Source organism: Clinocottus analis, unplaced genomic scaffold (assembly GCF_023055335.1).
Source record: "Clinocottus analis isolate CAN_PGR_092001 unplaced genomic scaffold, fCliAna1.0.p SCAF_8, whole genome shotgun sequence".
In the NCBI taxonomy this organism is placed as follows: domain Eukaryota; kingdom Metazoa; phylum Chordata; class Actinopteri; order Perciformes; family Cottidae; genus Clinocottus; species Clinocottus analis.
The window spans coordinates 3,983,331-4,001,767 of record NW_027176240.1 but is presented as its reverse complement, the minus strand read 5'-3'; the positions used below and the strand labels follow the sequence as shown (position 1 = coordinate 4,001,767).

At 43.2% G+C, this 18,437-nt stretch overlaps 1 protein-coding gene across 9 annotated transcripts in view; it reads right to left on the bottom strand.

The window, feature by feature from the left end:
• nckap1 (NCK-associated protein 1) overlaps nt 1-18,437 on the bottom strand; it is a 31,629-nt gene that overhangs the window by 5,503 nt on the left and 7,689 nt on the right. For 3 of the 9 annotated variants that reach the window (XM_068567389.1, XM_068567393.1, XM_068567395.1), the window contains 26 exons: nt 14,925-15,035; nt 12,324-12,416; nt 12,172-12,228; nt 11,695-11,837; nt 11,485-11,575; nt 11,056-11,193; nt 10,919-10,967; nt 10,665-10,821; nt 9,731-9,787; nt 9,216-9,312; nt 7,971-8,077; nt 7,676-7,808; nt 7,293-7,374; nt 6,846-6,904; nt 6,542-6,687; nt 6,254-6,389; nt 5,373-5,492; nt 4,781-4,920; nt 3,847-3,978; nt 3,225-3,443; nt 2,390-2,520; nt 2,163-2,260; nt 1,791-1,884; nt 1,290-1,372; nt 306-386; nt 117-210 (listed from right to left, as the gene is read on the bottom strand). In XM_068567389.1, the coding sequence (XP_068423490.1) occupies nt 117-210; nt 306-386; nt 1,290-1,372; nt 1,791-1,884; nt 2,163-2,260; nt 2,390-2,520; nt 3,225-3,443; nt 3,847-3,978; nt 4,781-4,920; nt 5,373-5,492; nt 6,254-6,389; nt 6,542-6,687; nt 6,846-6,904; nt 7,293-7,374; nt 7,676-7,808; nt 7,971-8,077; nt 9,216-9,312; nt 9,731-9,787; nt 10,665-10,821; nt 10,919-10,967; nt 11,056-11,193; nt 11,485-11,575; nt 11,695-11,837; nt 12,172-12,228; nt 12,324-12,416; nt 14,925-15,035 (2,848 nt within the window). The remainder of the gene's footprint in view (nt 1-116; nt 211-305; nt 387-1,289; nt 1,373-1,790; nt 1,885-2,162; nt 2,261-2,389; nt 2,521-3,224; nt 3,444-3,846; nt 3,979-4,780; nt 4,921-5,372; nt 5,493-6,253; nt 6,390-6,541; nt 6,688-6,845; nt 6,905-7,292; nt 7,375-7,675; nt 7,809-7,970; nt 8,078-9,215; nt 9,313-9,730; nt 9,788-10,664; nt 10,822-10,918; nt 10,968-11,055; nt 11,194-11,484; nt 11,576-11,694; nt 11,838-12,171; nt 12,229-12,323; nt 12,417-14,924; nt 15,036-18,437) is intronic. The other 6 variants (XM_068567391.1, XM_068567394.1, XM_068567397.1 and 3 more) reach the window with 3 other exon arrangements.

Here is an 18,437-nt window from a genome sequence, read left to right as displayed (position 1 = left end):
ACGATGGTAAAGTTGGATGAAGTTCTGTGAGAAGTCGGTGGAGGGAAATGGCCGCTTCACGTTCACGTTCAACATTCAGATAGCATCGTTGCGTGCGTGCGTTTCTTGTGCCTCACCGCTTTTCTGCGAGGACAAAGCCACCACCAGAGCCGGGTCGATCTCGCAGGGTAAACCTGCCGCTGACGACAGCTCGTAGACGTTCATGGCCACCTTGAACCAGACAAGAGAGTCATACATACGCATGAGAGGGACGCGGAGGATACACTGACTGACGGGGTCAAGAGGTCACTTTATTTCTATCTCACCTTCATGTCCGTCTCTCTGGGGATGTGGTCCTTAAAGTCCTCCACTGAACTGACCAGGAAGGGAATATGACAGGACAGCACCTGTGGAGAGAAAGAGAGAGAGAGAGAGAGAGAGAGAGAGAGAGAGAGAGAAAGAGAGAGAGGTGAAAGTGTGTGTGTGAGAGAGATAGAGTGAGGCAAGAGAGAGAGAGAGAGAGAGAGAGAGAGAGAGAGAGAGAGAGAGAGAGAGAGAGAGAGGCGAGAGAGAGAGAGAGAGAGAGAGAGAGAGAGAGAGAGAGAAAGAGAGAGAGAGAAAGTAAGAAAGAGAGAGAGGTGAAAGTGTGTGTGTGAGAGATAGAGTGAGGCGAGAGAGAGAGAGAGAGAGAGAGAAAGTAAGAAAGAGAGAGAGGTGAAAGTGTGTGTGAGAGAGATAGAGTGAGGCAAGAGAGAGAGAGAGAGAGAGAGAGAGAGAGAGAGAGAGAAAGTAAGAAAGAGAGAGAGGTGAAAGTGTGTGTGTGAGAGATAGTGAGGAGAGAGAGAGAGAGAGAGAGAGAGAGAGAGAGAGAGAGAGAGAGAGAGAAAGTAAGAAAGAGAGAGAGGTGAAAGTGTGTGTGTGAGAGATAGTGAGGAGAGAGAGAGAGAGAGAGAGAGAGAGAGAGAGAGAGGTGAGCAGGTGGTGCAGCATCAGAACTCAGATAAAAATATTCTAAAATATTCAACAATGTGACATTTATGGTGCTTTTATGTCCAAAACCAGACATGAACAAGTTCATTTTCTGGATGTTTTTTCGACTTTCTAACTGAATCCTTTAGCATCACATTACTTCAGCTGACGTATTATACAGTAAGTCATTCGACCATGTGGGTACAACCTAAAACTTTAAGAACCAGGAGTAGAAATCTAATAAATCAAAAAGGCAATTTGGGGCATTTTTCCCGTCCGATGTGTCAAATGGAGGCACATTTGACACATCGGGCGGGTGTGTGTGTGTGTGTGTGTCTTACATCTCTGAGGGCTTCCTGAGCCAGGGAGCGGAAAGACAAGATGACTCCGATGATGGTCATTCTCTTCAGCACGCTGTCCACGGCTACACACACACACACACACACACACACACATTAAAAAAACACACAAAAACAACAGTAAATATCAAACCAACAAACACTCATCTTCCATTTGCCGCTTTCACGCACAAGCAAATAAAAGTTGCGTTATGTTTTTTGACCGTCTGCCGAGTGACTGCATTGACTTCTACTCGCCTTTCGGTAAAGTCTGCTCAGCTATCAACTTGAAATATGACTACGAGTTCACGGCGAGTGTGAAACACAAAAAAAACAGAACAAATCAACGCCGGGGGAAACTTCACACGGACGTGAAACAAGTCGGGACGACGGCAGCCGGTCAGCTGAGTCAACAGAGGAATGCGACTCGTGTGTGAATGCAGTTAAACACAAGCTGTGCAGGTGTGTGTGTGTCTGTCTGTGTGGGCGTATGTGTGCTCTCACAGGTGAGTTTCTTGAAGAGGGCGGCCATGTGCTCTGGTTTGTCGAAGCTCGTCCTCATCTGGGTCAACACCTCCATGTTTTCCACCACCAGTTTCTACACGGAGACAAAAAAAAAATCATGTTTAACTTCATGTTTATACGTCAAGATTATCCTTTCCATTCATATACGTGGTTATATTGAGTGTTACATATGTTAATCTTAGTGTCGAGGCCTCTGTTCTTCATATTAAGAGTCATCATGTGTTCATGGATACATTGATTTACACAGATAAAAGTCTATGAAATCAGACGGAAGCTCAGAAGTTAAAGTAAAATACGATCAAATAAAGACAGGAAACTCTTTTATTTTGTATCCACGAGTGTTAAACGCACCTTCAGCTCAGCCACCTGTGACGAGATGTGCCACATCAGACTCTCGCTGAGGAACTTCATGCCGTACGGCCCCAACAGCTCAGACAGCGAACGCATCTCTGTAGGAGAAAACACACACACAAACAAACACAACTTAACGGGCTTCTTAAACAAGACGTTATGAGTAAGAACAGACGGCGACAATATCGAGCGTGCGGAGGAGGCCATGTTTGCGGGTCGGTCGGTACCGGAGATGTCGGAGTATTCCTCGGCGTTGAAGGTCAGCTCGTTCTCCGTGGGCAGGTTGACGAAGGCCTTCATGGCGGGGAAGTAGGCGATGTGTCCGTTGCTGACCTGACGGAGCAACGTCTCCAGGTACCTAAACACACACACACACATGCAAACACACACACCTTCCTCAGTATTGCAAGTCCTCCCTTAGATTAGCGAGTCCATATTGAGAAAAGTCATCTTTTATAAATATATTGTAATCATGTTTTTGGCCATAGTTTAGCGATAAAAGCTCACAAATAGTGATAGTGAGACGTTCATAATGTTTTCAGCCTCCATCAAAGTTTGTTTGTAATTATGATCACACTAACGGCCAGTAGCGCTTACAATTTATTGTGTTTTTTCTGTCCCTTTAACATGATGACGCACTGATTTTGATTGTTTTTGTTTTAATGTTTGTCTGTTATTTAAATAGTAATCATTACGGCTATTACTGAGAAGCCTTAAACTTGTCGCCCGGAAAGAAAAAAAAAACTTGAATTTAACAGCAAATAATAAACAAACAAAAAAGTATTGAATTTAACAGCGGAAAAACAACAACAACATCGCTACATCTTCTATGCCCAAATAAGCAAAATCTGGTATTTAATCGTTTGTGCCGTGACAGCCTTTCGAATAACAATAAAAATGATCTCCTTCTGTACTGGCAATAAAAATGAGGAATTTGTTTTTATTGCTGGTTGTGATAAAAGAGTTTCCAACAACAAGTTTTGGAGACTCGACGGCATCAGAATACGAATGTCCTGGACGTGTTTTCACGACTTCCTCTCTTCCTCTGCGCGGTGAACGTACCAGTTGGTGTACAGACTGGTGATGGTGGGCTCCCCGTGGCTGTCCAGGTGCTGCGTCTGCTGCAAGAGCACGTTGTTGAAGACCCGGGTGATGTCGATGGTGACGTAGTTCTCTATGGACTGCAGCACCGTCATGTAGGCCCGCACGCTGGTCAGCAGCTCGCTGGGCTTGGCGATCTCCTGCGTGGCCTGGTTGTACATCGTCATCCCCACGATGGACCTGGAGGCGGATGCTCAGGTCAGTTTAGCAAGAGCACATTTAAAAAAACACTAGAACACTGACGTCGGGGGATTTTTGCCTGAGTGATTGTGGTAAAGGTTATTTTTTTTTAGTTGCGTGGGTCTGGAGGAGTGTCTTATTGAAGGTGGGCGTGTCTTATTGAGAATATAGGCATGTCTTATTGAAGGTAGGCGTGTCTTATTGAATGTAGGCGTGTCTTATATTTAATCATATTTTATTGACGATTCCCTAATTTTTCACCCGATTTTGAGCCTTTTTTCCGGTTCAAGTTTCTTGGAAGCGAGTCACTTTTCATAAATGTACAAGACATCTTTGCATCTGAATTGGACCAAAATGAGCCCCGACAGTAAGTGAGTGTTTGATCTGCGTTTTTAATGCTTACTTGGTGAACCGGATCTCCAGGTGCGAGGTGAGGTACTCTCTGGGTGTGAAGGTGTGCTCCCACACCGCCAGGTTGGGCACGTAGTTGATGGAGAAGCAGAGTTCAGAAAGTGCTGTGTGGAGTTTATCCAGACTGTGGGGAGGGAGAACAAGGTCAAACTTAACTCAATAAACTTTAACTTATATTTGTCTTTACAGCAAACAGAAAATAAACACTGAAAATGGAGGAAAACCTCCACTTGATGAAAAGAAACCAATGATTTCATAGTAATGCAAGATATTCACATGTCCTGCTGATCTTTCTCTAGTAGATATAATATATATAGTCGTCCCTCGCTGTATTGCGGATTTTTTTTTTTTTTTTACAGCGTACAGTATGAAGGAGCATTGTGCGGATAAAAGGTCAGCGGAGCGGCTCCCGCACAAAGAGGCATGGTTTTAAATCCACGAAACTTTGAGAGTGTTTAAGTAAGAGAGAAATGTGAGAAAATGTTAAGGCCTGTCCGAGAAAAGTGTATAAAAGTGTGTGGTTAGGGGTTTTACGGCCTTAAAACATGTATAATAATGGTAAAAAATAAAGCTGACTACTTCGCGGATTTCGTCAATCGCGGGTTGTTTTTGGAACGTATCCCCCACAGTACACGAGGGATCAATAAATATATATATATATATATATATATATATATATATATATATATATATATATATATATATATATATATATATATATATATATATATATGCCATCCGCATGAACAAAGATGGACATTTAATGACGTTAATTTGGAATTCAGTCACATCAACAATAAAAACAAGGCTACTCATCTATTATTAATGATCATGACATAATCAATAGTAATTCCTTATTGACGGACGCGTAAAGAGAAGAATGTAAAAAGAAAAGAGGAGGAGGAAGGTTTGCTTATCGGACTGACTTGGTGACGAGTAGTCGGTTCTTCCTCATGCTCTCCACGCCCGGCTTCTCTCTCTCCGGCTCGCCCTTCTTCCCCGTGGCCTTCTTGCTCTTCTTGTTCACCGCCTGGCTGATGGTCTTCGCACAGTGCTTGGGAAGCAGCTAGAGATCGAAAAGAGCAGGAAGAATATCAGACAGACGGCGGAGAAGGAGAGAGAATAAAAATATTGAAAAAAAGACGGGCAGGGATAAACAAGAGATAGAGGGAAGGAATGACAGATGGAGAAAGACCGATTATCTACGGTCTGGCTGATGTTCTGAGGAAGAAGTGGAACCAGCAGACTGATAGAGATCAATTTAAGAGGCTTTTAACTACATGCATCCACAAAGGACTCACAGCATTAATGTGACAGCATGTAATATTATGCAAATGACCAGTTGTTTCTGCCAAATCTTGTGACATTAGAAAGTTTGTCAGCATAAGAAAACTTTTAAAGGAATTAAGTTAAAAAAAAAGAAAGCGCTGTTGACATATTTAAGTTTGCTCTGCTTTGTCATAATCAGTACAAAAGCAGTGTGTGTGTGTGTGTGTGTGTGTGTGTGTGTGTTCCCACCTGGTCGCTGAGTGTACATTGTTCAGTGCAGATGTCAGTGATCAGGTTTCTGGCCTGTTTGGCCATTTCATCCAGAAACATGTTACACAACGAGAGGCTTCGATCCCCTATGTGGTGACGCTGCGGAGGAAGGAATGAAGAAAAAAAAAGCACACACCGGGGGTCACAAAGAAAAGTAATTACTGTGATCGACATGATTGTTTCTGTTTCTAATCTGTACGAGAACCCCGTGTCCAGCCTGCAAACGCAGCTTCAGCACCACTGAAGTAAGTAATGTTTATTTGTGAAGCATTTTTACAGACAAGGGTCACAAAGTGCTGAACAGGAGTCAAGAAAAATAAATAAATAGGAGTCTTGAAACCAGATTGACAATTACAGGGCCAAACATTTCAACAGAAAAAAAAAGATAAAAGCAGGTCATAGAAGATGTGTTAAAGCGACGGGTGATACAGGTTCTGTCCGGTTTCAAGCGACCAAGCGGTCCGTTTTGCTTTTATTTGATTTTCTATCAACATTGATGCGTATAAATTAATCAATAAAGGACAAAACATGCCAATCAAAAACCATAAAATCAAAGAATTGGTTTAGATAATTAAAATATGTTAAAAATGTACTAATTAAAATGATGAAACTCTTTAAATATGTCGGTAATTGTGGTAACGAAAGTGTTTTATTGGGCATCGCACTCACATGTGTGTGTAAAAATAGACTTGGAAGCCCAAATAAAGACATATTGCATTTTCAAAAAGAGAGCGCGTTTGTTGGGTGAGACCTGCAAGTGGAAAATAGCATCTAGACGGAGGGTTAGAGAGAGAGTGTGTGTGTGTGTGTGTGTGTGTGTGTGTGTTTGTGTGTGTGTGTGCGTGCGTGCGTGTGTTTACCTCCTCAGGACAGAGCTCATGTGTACAGGACATGAAGTGTGTGCAGAGCAGAGGGAAGCAGATGGAGTGTCGGCTCTGGGAGGGAAGCTCCAAACACTGCTGGAACATCTTTTCAAACGCACGGCTGTAGAAGCTGCTACCACAAACACACACAAAACGCACACAAAAAACACACACAAAAACCCCCACACGCACACACACAGAGCCCCAGAAGGGGATGGGTTAACTACAGGGTACGCGTATACTTTAATGGATATAAGAAATGCATTAAAAGTGAGCGCGTCTCACCAGAAGATGGACAGGTCCGATGTCTCCACCAGCATCTCCACCAGAGAGTCCACCATCTTTGTGTGGAAGATGATGGTGTTCATCATTTTGCCGAGCTCCTTGTGATCGGCGATACCGAGACTGGCCTTGGAGACGCTGGTGTAGGCCTGGAGGGAGGGAAACAGCATTTTAAGTGTTACGGTGTATTTTTTTTGTGTTGACCAGCACGTCCGTTCTATTTAGTTGTGATGTTTAAAACATTTGGTGGGACGGTATCCCCCCTAGTGTGAGATAATTAATGAACATATCAGATTGGGTGGCACACCTGCAGCCTGAACCAGTCCAGCCTCAAGCCTCTGAAGTCAAACACCTCGCCGTCCTCCACTAGGATGCAAGAGACACGATTAAAGTTCAAGTGGAAGGAGATTCTTGAGCCAGAAATTAAGCAAAGATAACAGAAACATTTGAAATAAAAACACAGTAAAAATATAAACACATACATACACACTAGTATAGTATAAGTATGAGTGTATAAGTACTAATGAGAGCAGTACCTAATAGAAAACTAGTATACAAACGTAATATTGTGCATGATATTGGGAATAATATTAACAATGATAGTGAAAATTATATACTCAATGTAATATTGAAAGCACAACAATCAATAACTAACTGTATTATAAGTGCTTGTTAAATGACTGTCATTATTATTAGTACTGCCACTGGGTTGTGCTACAATGATGCTTTCCCTTCTGAAGAAGTGACGGTTCACCTTGTTTGACACTCAGAGACGTCATCGTGTTGACAAACGAAGACATGATGATAGACTCGTCCTCCGGACACACTGACAGGTTCTATCAGATAAAGACGGGATAGAAAACTGGTTAGAAAAGACAAGTGCAGGGTGGAAAAACCTTCTGAAAGACAGGTTTTTCGTTACGTTTTACATGCAATTGATTTAAACCATTAATGCAAAAGGAAGCCGGAAACCTCCTACTTTTTATATTTTTACCTGGTAAAGATTTACAGATTTCAAGAAGGTGAGCAACAGAGGTGTGTTGTGGAAACCCTGCAGCTCGTCCTGCCGCTAGAGCTTATGTAAGAACATACTTGTGTGCGTGTGTGTGTGCTTTTAGCGCGTGCACATGTTCATACCTGCACCAGCTCGTTCAGCACCACGGCATCAAACCCCGACAGGTACTGAACGTAGTACCGCTGCATCACCGGGCCGTACTTCCTGACGTGAGCTCTGAGCTCCTCCATGTAGAAGATCAACTCTGCTATGTGTCTGCAGAAACACACACACACACACACACACACACACACACACACACACACACACACAGATTTGAGATGTAGAAAACATGTTCAGATTGTTATGGTTGTGCTGCTGTAGGTGTGAACAGGTGTGTGTATGTTTGTGTGTGTGTGTGTGTGTGTGTGTGCATACTTGTCTATGAAGTCATCTGTGCTTTTCTTCTGGATGTTGTCCGCGTGTCGAAGCAGCCAGATGATCTCGTCGCGTGCAAACGACAGCGCCATGAACACGAACAGCGCCTAGCGGGAACGAAGGAGACGGAAACGGATCAAAAATAGAGATTTATTTTATTTAAAATGGGGAAATGGAAAACGCAAAAACTCCCAAAGAGAAATAATTCCCAGTGTAACCATCAAGAGCAGCTGGCAGCGAGCACTTCCTGTCAGTCTCTGAACCAAAAAATGCAATATGTTCACGAGTCAGTCTGGCTGAGTCGACGTATTTTCGGTTATACGTTCATGAGGGTCTCCATCTGGCCAGAGGAGCCTACAGGGGGGTTTTAAGGTGGTAGAAATCTGTTGATCCGTATTTAAGGTGGTATTGTAGCGATTTAAGCCTATTTTATGCAACTGTGACACGCAGTAATAGTCCATACAGGAGCTAATTTTCTCCCAACAGAGCTGAGTCAAAACAAAAACATTTAAATTGAGACCTTCAATGTTTTAAGGCGGCACTTAACTGGATATTGTGGAGTCTGGCATCTGTTTATAATAATACATTTTATTTGTATAGCGATTTAAAAAAAAAAAAAAAGTTCTCAAGGCACTTTTTATGGTAAAAAACAAACCATAGAATATAAATAAGAGATGACATGACAGTAGAAAAGAAAACAAAAACATCCTGAGATAGCATCACAGGTAAAAAAGCAGATTTAAATAAATGGATTTATGTTGTTTGTTCCCTCAGAAATAGATTTAAAATACCGTTATCTGCTTAAATGAGAGAGACATTAATAGATTAAATATAATTGTAGGGCCCAGTGGTCAGTTAAAACTGTCGTCAACTCTGTAGGAGCTAAACCAAGTGACTAAAAGCGGCTTAAGGTGGTAATTTAGTGTCAAGGCAGTCTTGCATAAGGCCACTATAATCTTATATAGACACAACCTGGAAGACTTGTTTCCATTTGGGCATGTGAAGTCATTTCATACATTTGTTTTGCAATATTAGAGCTAAATGAGGTAGTATTTTACTTGTTATGATAATACTACCTTAAGTATCTCTCGCTACTAAAACATAATCTGGGGTTATTTTAAAGGTGGTATTTTACATTTAAAAAGGTGGTATTTTACATTTTAAAAGGTGTATTTTACATTTTAAAAGGTGGTATTTTACATTTTAAAGGTATCCCGTCTCATTTTAAAAGGTATTTTGTACTACCTTAGGCCCTAGTAGTCCAGGTTGATCGGCCAGTACAGTGGCCAACTCCTTCAGGGCTGATCGGAGGAACTTGCGTCTCTCCCTGTGCATCGAGCCTCTGCAGAGACACGGAGGAAGAAGTCAAAAGCGTCATAACACACAGTCGTCACGATTAAACGGTATTTTTGACACTTTCGGGACAATCCTGCGAGAGGATAAAAGTACGTAGACGACAGTGACGGCAGAAGAATGAGGATGAAGATGAAAGGGGAAGGCGGAATACGTAATGAGGATAAAAGCAGAGATGAGGGTAAAACAGGAAAATGAGGGATGAAGAGAGGAAGAAAGTGAAGTGGGAGACTCCATGAGAGAGAGAGAGGGAGCTGACACTATGCTTGAAGATGGGAAGTGGGAACATAAATCAATAAAACAGAGAAACTGGGAAGTGAAATAATAAAAAAAAGAGGAAAAGATTGGATTAAAAAAATCCCAGCTGGGATGCTGAGGAGGGATCAGTGAAAACATCCGGTACGTACGCTTGAGACAGAGCCTGTTCCTTGCACTCTCTGATGTCATTGATGCGTTTGTTGTACCTGGAAAAAAACACACGAGAGAGGACGTGTTAAAAGAGCAAAGACATACAGAGGGTATCGTACTATAAATAATACTATAAGTACGTCTGTGATTTGAGAATATGGCCTCATGTCGGGCGACGGGAAACTTCTTGTGTCAAAAATGTATGAAACTAACTCAATGCTGTTTTTCAGTCTGCTCTGCGGAATCTGGCAAAAAAATAATAATTGGCTATCTTAAACATATTTTATATTACTAAAATCTGTCACTTTAACCACTTCAACTGGTAAATAGATGTTTTATTCCGTCGGTATAATACTGCTATTGTTTATTCTTTACTGTTTGTACTCTTTATTTAGATTGATATTACTTGTTTTTATTTTATTTTACTATGTATCTCTTGTGTCTGTTGATGTAATCCTGCAGTTTCTCCACTGCGGGACGAATAAAAGATTATCTTATTCAATCTTAAATGAACCATTTATACAAATGTTTAAAACAATTACAAAAATAATTTTAAAAAATCTAATAATGAAACGTACGGATGAAAAAGATATTTCGAAATGTAGAAACGTGAACAAAATATATTTTTAAAAAAAGTTTTTTTGAAGTATCTACATTTTTCAGTTTTTGTTAAAACGTTTAAAAAAGTTTATATTATATAAATATTTATCCTGCAGCGACACCGGCAGTTTTGCTAACGATGATGTTACTTCTTGGAGTATCTTCATACGTTTCATAAAGAATTGTAAATGTAAAATGATGTGTGTAACATTTTTCAACATAACTAACATTATTTTGAATGACGTGCTGATAGAAAAGTTTGATTCAAACTAGATTAAGCAAACAATGACACGTTTATTCATGATAAGTAACAGTCTGTATGGGTGCTCTCACCCTCTGATGTTCACGAACAGATCCTCTGCGGCCTTGTGGATGTGGAAGACCTCGTCTCTGAACAGGCAGAGGCAGGTGGAGCTCTGCAGCGCCAGCTTCCACAGAGACAACGCCGCCGCGTCGCTGTTCAGCACCGCGTGACACAGGATGAAGCCGACTGGAGGGGAGGGGGAAGACACGGAGGAGCGCGTGACAACCAGGAAGAACAAACATTTAAAATCTATCTGGACGGAAGGGGAAACCAGTTTACTTACAAACAATCCACTTCTCCATCGCGTCCAGTGACAGATATTCACATGGCATCTGAAGACGAGACAGAGTTTAATTAAAAGACTCGGGCTCTTTATGTTAAACTTTATGCCATTTGGTTTTTTGGATCCGTCATACTGACCGTGTCCGACTGTGCGGGGTTCAGCATGGTGGAGGGAGCGGAGATGAGCGACAGCAGCTGGGCGTTCCTCCACTGGTCAGCGGACAGATTCCTCCTGGGATACACCATCTGGAGGCTGATCAATGCGTCCGACAGGGACTGGAGAGGGAGAGACGGGGTGCAGAGGGTGAGACGGGAGAGATGGGGTGGAGAGGGTGAGACGGGGTAAAGAAAGAGAGACGGGGTGGAGAGAGTGAGAGAAACGGGATGGAGAGGGTAAAATGGGATGAACAGGGTGAGACGGGATGAAGAGGGAGAGACAGGATGGAGAAAGAAAGACAGGATGAAGAGGGAGAGACGGGATGAAGAGAGAGACGGGATGCACACGTTTAAAAGTGTACGGTAAAACCGTTGACATTTTAAAAAGAGTCAAGTGTCGCAGTGCTCCACCTTTCCATGAGGAACAAACTCCTCCATCAACTTCTTCAACGGGTTCTCGTAATCCACGATCATCTGGCCCAACCTGGGGTACTCCCGGTCGCTGAAACACACACACACACACACACACACACACACTGTTAGCACACCTTCGCCCTGCAGGCAATGAGTCCGTATTCAAGGGTGTTTTTGTTGTGTATTTGTGTGTAGTTTTGCGGTCACCTGGCCCCATGCGTCATCTCGTGGGCGTAGTTGTAGAGCCCGATGATGGCCTTCCTCTCCTCTATGCGAGACAGGATGGTCATCAGGGTGGTGTACGTCACCACCAGGTCCAGGTAGTTCTTGGTCAGGTCAAAGTTCACCGTCTGACGAGGAAACAAAAGAACAAAGTTCACACACACCCTGACCAATGGGTTTCCATGACTTTTAACCCAATTTTCATGACTTTAAATTAAAAAAAAAGGCAAGAAAATTATTAAAAACCCACAAGACAAGGTTTAAAACTGCAAAAAAAAACCTACTAAACCTCAAGAGGTCTGTAAGCGTACGGTCATACATGAGCACTACAAATATCCGGCTGATGGGTCTAGCGGTGCGTGAGATTAGCCGCGGACAGACCGGAAGCAAGATCCCCACCTCCTCGAGGATTCAATATTAAAGTGATTTTGTCTCATTTTGTTTTGTTTTTTTAGCACTTACAATGTCAAAGAAGACCTGGCAGGCGTCGATGGTGTTCAGCAGCTCACACACGTGGTCCTGTTGAGGGAGGAGTCAATGTAAGTACCATACGATGCGCCACAGCACACTGTTAACCGTGTGTGTGTGTGTGTGTGTGTGTGTGTGTTTCTCACCTTGAATTCCATGACATCTACGAAGGTGAAGTAGTACAGGGCCAGGTTCTTCAGGATCTCTGACTTCTCCTTCTGCAGCTGCGCCAGCTGTTGCTGTGAACGCGGCAGCAGAGACACAGTTTTACTCTGAGCACGGTACTACACAGAGTATCTGTTATCGTTTACTGCATCTCTCTTTAGGACCTTTTTGTGTTTTTTTTATGAAATTTGTTCATCTGTGCCTAAACCCGCTGACTGTGGCTTGGTCCTGTGTACATGTACTAGCTGAATATTCAACTATACAAGTGGAGCATCCAATTTATCAGCTTGAAGCTTCTTTTTTTTGTTCCTCATAAGAGTTTAATTTTCTTCCAAAAAAAACTGTCCAATAGGTTTTCAAACCCACCTCTCTCTAAATTAAATGTAATTGCCGAGTTTCCCTTCTGGGATCAATACAGTTTATCGACTCTTTGTTCTAATTGATTACAGTTTCTCTTCATTTTTGACTAAATTAAAAGATGCTGTTGCTGAATAATTCAGTGATATTGGCTACAACAGAGAGACACACAGATAACTAGATACAAGAGAGATTAAAAACGGATGCAAAGTCGTTTCACTTTGGTCGAACATTTCCTTCATTTGAATTTTTTGTCGGGACGTACAGGAGAGCGCGTGTCATTCCATTAACCAGATTTGTTTGGAAGAACTATCAGAGTAAAAGTCCAGGGTGCGCAGATTAACAAAATATAATGTCCCTGTGTTTGTTGCCTCGATGTAAAAGAGAAAACAAATGTTTGACCAAAGTAAAATCTGAGTATCAAAGCGAAAGACGATCCCTTTGATTGAGTTTAGAGACAGAAGAGAGAAAGGAAACCAGTCAACGAAGCACCCAAAAAGACAAAAACCACCTTCTGAGCGTCTTCACGTCATCTGTGAACACAAACCGTGACTATAATCTCAGCATGAAAAGATTGTTGCGTCAATCTTTTAACAAACTGGAACGTGAACTCAAGCGAGAAGCAGTTTCTATTTACATGACAGAAAGCATACTGTATGTAAATTTAACACAGTGTCAGGTCAGAACTGTAACTTTAATGATAAAGTACGGGAATGAAGTGTGAAGGAATGACAAGTGTGAAGAGTTGCGCAGCTGCTCCAAGGAGTGACAACCTTTGTGGCTCGACCCAAAAGGCAAGCAAAAGACAATTTTGTCAATTTTTGTCTTCAAATCTTAAGACATTTGGATGGTGGTTAGAAGTTTACCTTGATCATATTAGTAATAATAAGTAACTGGGACAGTTACATACACAATAAATCAGTGCATCTGCTCTGTAACACTCCTTGGTGCAGCCACTTAAACCGGGCATCAAGCCCTCGGACCAGCTAACCGTCACCCAGCCGGTGAACCAGGTGTGTCACCGGCTAACAGTCACTCAGAGGATGAAGGGCAGAAAGTAAAAGCGCTGCCAGCAGAGGAGGGAAAGTAGAGCCACGCAAAAAAAAAACACACTCCAAAATAGCTTTAAAACAGGTTAAAAAAACAACTTAAGTACGCAAACTAAAATACAAAAATTACAGGAACTTAGATACAAAAACTTACCAAAAAGCACAAGTCCGGAATAAGCCAAGTTTAGCATGCAAAACACAAACAAACACAGAAACAAAGCAGAAAACAACGTAAGAGACAATTTTTGCACAGTTATACTGAATAAAGCAGTTAGCTCGACACACACACACACACACACACGCACACGCGCACGCACACACACACACACAAGCTGAATGACAGTTTGACATAAACACATAGAGTTCAGAAGCCACGAGCTAAGCTAACAAGTAAAGCTGAAAGAAACGTTTTGATGAGCAATGACTCAGTCACACACACACACACACACACACACACGCGCGCGCACACGCGCGCGCACAAACACACAACGAGAGTTAACTGGCAAAACAGGATCCATACAATTAAAAATGAAAATCTGCAAAATTTGATTAGATTTTTTTTTTGTTGGGTGAATCTGTCAAAAACCTTTAAAAAAAAACAAAAAAAACAGAGTTCAGTTATGATAGTGAATTCTTGGTGATTTATGGAGGGCGTCTCGGTCCGTCTGCTCTTCGATTTTTCTTGACAAACGTTTATCTGTTCGACCGCCGAGGATCAAAGGAGGCGCGGCGCCGAAATAGAGCTCTTGAGAATCCATCAGCGTGTTATGTACACACTGCGTAGTGTACACACCGCGTAGTGTACCAAGAGGAGGGGGGGGAGGGGATCCCTATTAACCGTTACACCGCTGGCTACAGCGTGACCTCCGTCGCTTGCTCCAGTAAATTAAAGAACAGATGAAGAAAGAGGAGTCTTCACGCGTCTTTGATCTGGAGCTTTACCATCTTGGTTGTTGAAAATAAATTCAGTATTTCGGTCCGTCGGAATGAGTAAAACAAAATAAATGTGTCACTTTAGGCGTTTGGTTACTTTGTGTTGTGGGTTTGTGATGACTTGTGACATTTAAATGAGAAAAACCTAATCAAATAATAATGAATATTCTGATTTTCCTAGTTCTAGGCGCAGAACAAAAGTCTCGACATTCAACATTCAGACACGCGTGCCGGCCCACTTACGTTATTATTACGCGTCTCCACGGCGGGGAACTTCCTGACAATGAATTTAACCGCGGACTCCAAGTTCTTATCCACCAGATAGGAGGGCTTGGCCTTGGGGTCGCCGCATGCCTGGAGAGGAGAGGAGAAGAGGAAGAGGAGAAGAAACAAAATAAAACCCACGGTGAGTACACAGCTGTTACTAGTAAAACACCTCGACGCAAACATTCCAGCATGTACGACTCTATTGATATTAATCTAACATTCTCCTTTCCTTGTGGTCGGGCATGTTAGATGCGAGGTCATCGCTAAAGGAAACATTTCAGTGCCCACAGTGAAAACTGGTTTATCCCAGTCCGGTTGCAAGTTTTTCCCAGACCGGAGAGGGGGGGAGGGGGCGCGTTCGAAACATGAAAACGAACCGACGCACACTCACACACTCACAAACTTGATTGCAAAGTGCGCGACAGCGAGGGGATTCCAAAAAAAGTTGAATTAAATGCTGAATTAAGTTTGGAAGTCTGTGGTTTTCATGTTTGGATAAACCAGCCCGAACTGATCAGCGGTTCTCAACTCCAGGAGCTGCGTGGAGAGACGTCACATGGCCGAGCACGGGCAACCCGAGTGTTGGGTTCAAAATGCCAAATTAGACTTTTTTTGCTGCATGTTGGGCGTGCCGGGCCCGGGTCAGGGGTCGGGCATCGGGGGAGGAGAGGGGCAATACATTAAAGCGTCCAATAATTTAGCCTTGTTTTTCTTTTGCTTTGCCAGACGTTATTCCACACCACACGCAGAGAGGATGAGAACCGCTGAGAGAGTCCCAAGTAATGAGAGGGTTTCCGCTTCAAAACTGAAGGGTCTCTGAGCCATCGCTGGTTAGTACCACTGCATGACGGGCAGAGTGACGGACGGGTAAAATGAAGAAGGGGTTGAATGAAACAGAAGAGGAGGGGGAGGGGAGGAAGAGAAAGAGAAAAAAACAACAGAAAAGACAGAGATAGAGACAACATAAGTGGTCAGAGAGGAAAAGCCCTATTTTAGGCCGAAATCATTTCTATTACTTCGCTACACCTACAGATCTGCCTCTTGGGTTTGTTTTAACACTCATCTAGGTCGGTGTCTGAGGGACTCCAGCAGGAAGCAACAGCGCTCATGCATTATGGGTAGTGTAGTCAGTGGATGGTGGAGGAAGATGTGGGTGCATGCATGTGCCATAAACAAGAGTGAATGTACAAGAAGAGTTCTGATCCGAGAAGAGGTCAGTGCCCTTGACCGCTCTGAGGATTCAGTTCCTCGTGGTTTTCAGTTTGGAACGAGGGAGCACACATTTAGAAAAAAAAAGGCCATAAAAGAAAAGTAACAGTTACCAAACACAAGACGCTACGGCTACTAATTCACGTTTCTACCCGGCAACGACGCCACACAGCTAATGATCCGACACAACCGGCATTAGCCGGCACAAAATGAAACTACGAAAACAGCAGCACACACAAGGTCAACGGGACAACCCGGGGTCCGCCGCTCGACTCTGTACTTTATTGCGTTTCTAGCGGTCACGTTTCGAGTTGCGGCAATCGGTGTCGACGGACCTGGAAAACCTTCAGCTCGAACGAGGGCAGGAATAGCACGTTTTGCCATTGTGGATTCAAATCTGTCAACATCCTGTTAGCGTTCAGGTTAGCTACGGCTGCTACAGAATCACATTAGAGCCATTAGGTACATCATGCAGAGAAAAGATGAGGGAAAAAAAGATAAGTCTACGACAAAAACTAACTAATCAATACGCGTCATGCTAGCTACCGAGTCTGTTTAGTCCGTTAGCTGAAGCTAATTACCGCGCTTAAAAAAAGGGGGGGGCTCTAAAACGCACCACTGCAGAGTTTCACACACAAAACACGTGGACACTTGAGGGGGTGGATGGGGCTTTGACACATAAAAAACAACACCAACATGATTTCACTACCCATCACTGACACTGGACTGGACATGGAGTCTCGGCTTGTGTTCCTTGCAGCCCCGCTCAGCTCCACACCTGATCAGATTTCCTCCGCTCCGAGCTCGCGGTTTGCAGGTCGCGCCGCGCGACAGGAATTCTGCTCAGGTGCGCGAGAGGCGAGGCTAGATTTTAACTTGGTAAAATGGGAAGCAAGGAACCAAGGCGCTGCTGTTTGAATCCATGCAGTTGCAAAGCGCGAGCCTCGTTGCTTCGCTAACACGGTGATACTTCTGATGACAACACACCGCTAGAGTCACCCGACACACAACACACTGGTCTCTACGTTGGCCGCTATGAGTGTAGTTACCCTTTGACTCACGCCGGGGAACTGCAGAGTGAAAACACACCGTGCGGTTATTACATAACATTTGGTATCCTGACTAAAAAGGACTATACAAGGTTTATTTTACATGCTGTAGCCCATGTTTTTTGCAGTTGGCTCTGCAACAGCTTTACTTTAGACATTGCAAACTTTTAAAATTGGAGTATTAAAACCTCTCTCAGGTCTGCACTAATGATTTGCGCTTTGTTCAACGTTGCTGCGCTAATTTACGATGCTTCATACGCTAAATAAACGTCGCCGATCTACTTACTCACTTGACGGTGCGTTCAAATGATCGTAGGAAAGCGGCAACATCCTCAGGCTCGTGGTCAAGCTACCGACAACGCAAAACTACCTAAATTACAGTATTCTAACCACGTGGTTTTGAGTAGATATGGATGTGACTTTTACATGTTGGAAATTCCCACAATCACCACAAAAAAAAGAAGAAAACGTGTCAGAACTGCATTACAGGTGACAGATGACTGACAGCGAGATAAAGGGAACAACACATTGACAAACATTCAATGTAAACACCTGGGTTGGCAGTAATGTAGAATAAGTTATACATGAGTTGTAATTAATGGGCTAAAACATGCAAAACCGTGTCGCTACCCTATTAGCATACGCTATAGAGCTGGATTATTGTTGGTTTTGTAGTCGTCTCTCCAATTCATTTAGCTTCAACTAGACTACTTACTCATCTACTATCAGGAGGACAGAAATGTCTGTGTAGTCATGTCGTTGTGTAGTTGCGTAGCATCACAGAACAAAAGCATGAAGATTTATTAATCATTCTCTCTGGCACCATTAGTGCTGCTGGTGCATTAAGCTGGCTGGCTGGGTTTCGGGTGGGAGGGGAAAGGATGGATGGAAGGAAGGAGGGGCGTGGTGAATGAAGGGACGGGTTGGAGGGGGGTGGGGGGGGGCATGGGAATAAAGCCGAGAATCAGAAGTAGTCATGGGGAGGAGTCAGGGGAACTGTTGCCTGGATACCAGAACAGACCTCGGTCTCGCCTCCGCCATCGTTTCCTCCACTGCGGGCAGCAATTAGCAGCCGAGCGCTTCGGAAAAAAAAGGGTCCTCGCATCGTAAACGTACGCCGGGGGACCCTCGACCAGACAGCACTGGGCCAGAGAAACCTACATCCCAAAACCAATTTACAGGCCCGCTAATTACTGGATGAAATATCCCCCCACTCCCTCCCAAAAAAAAA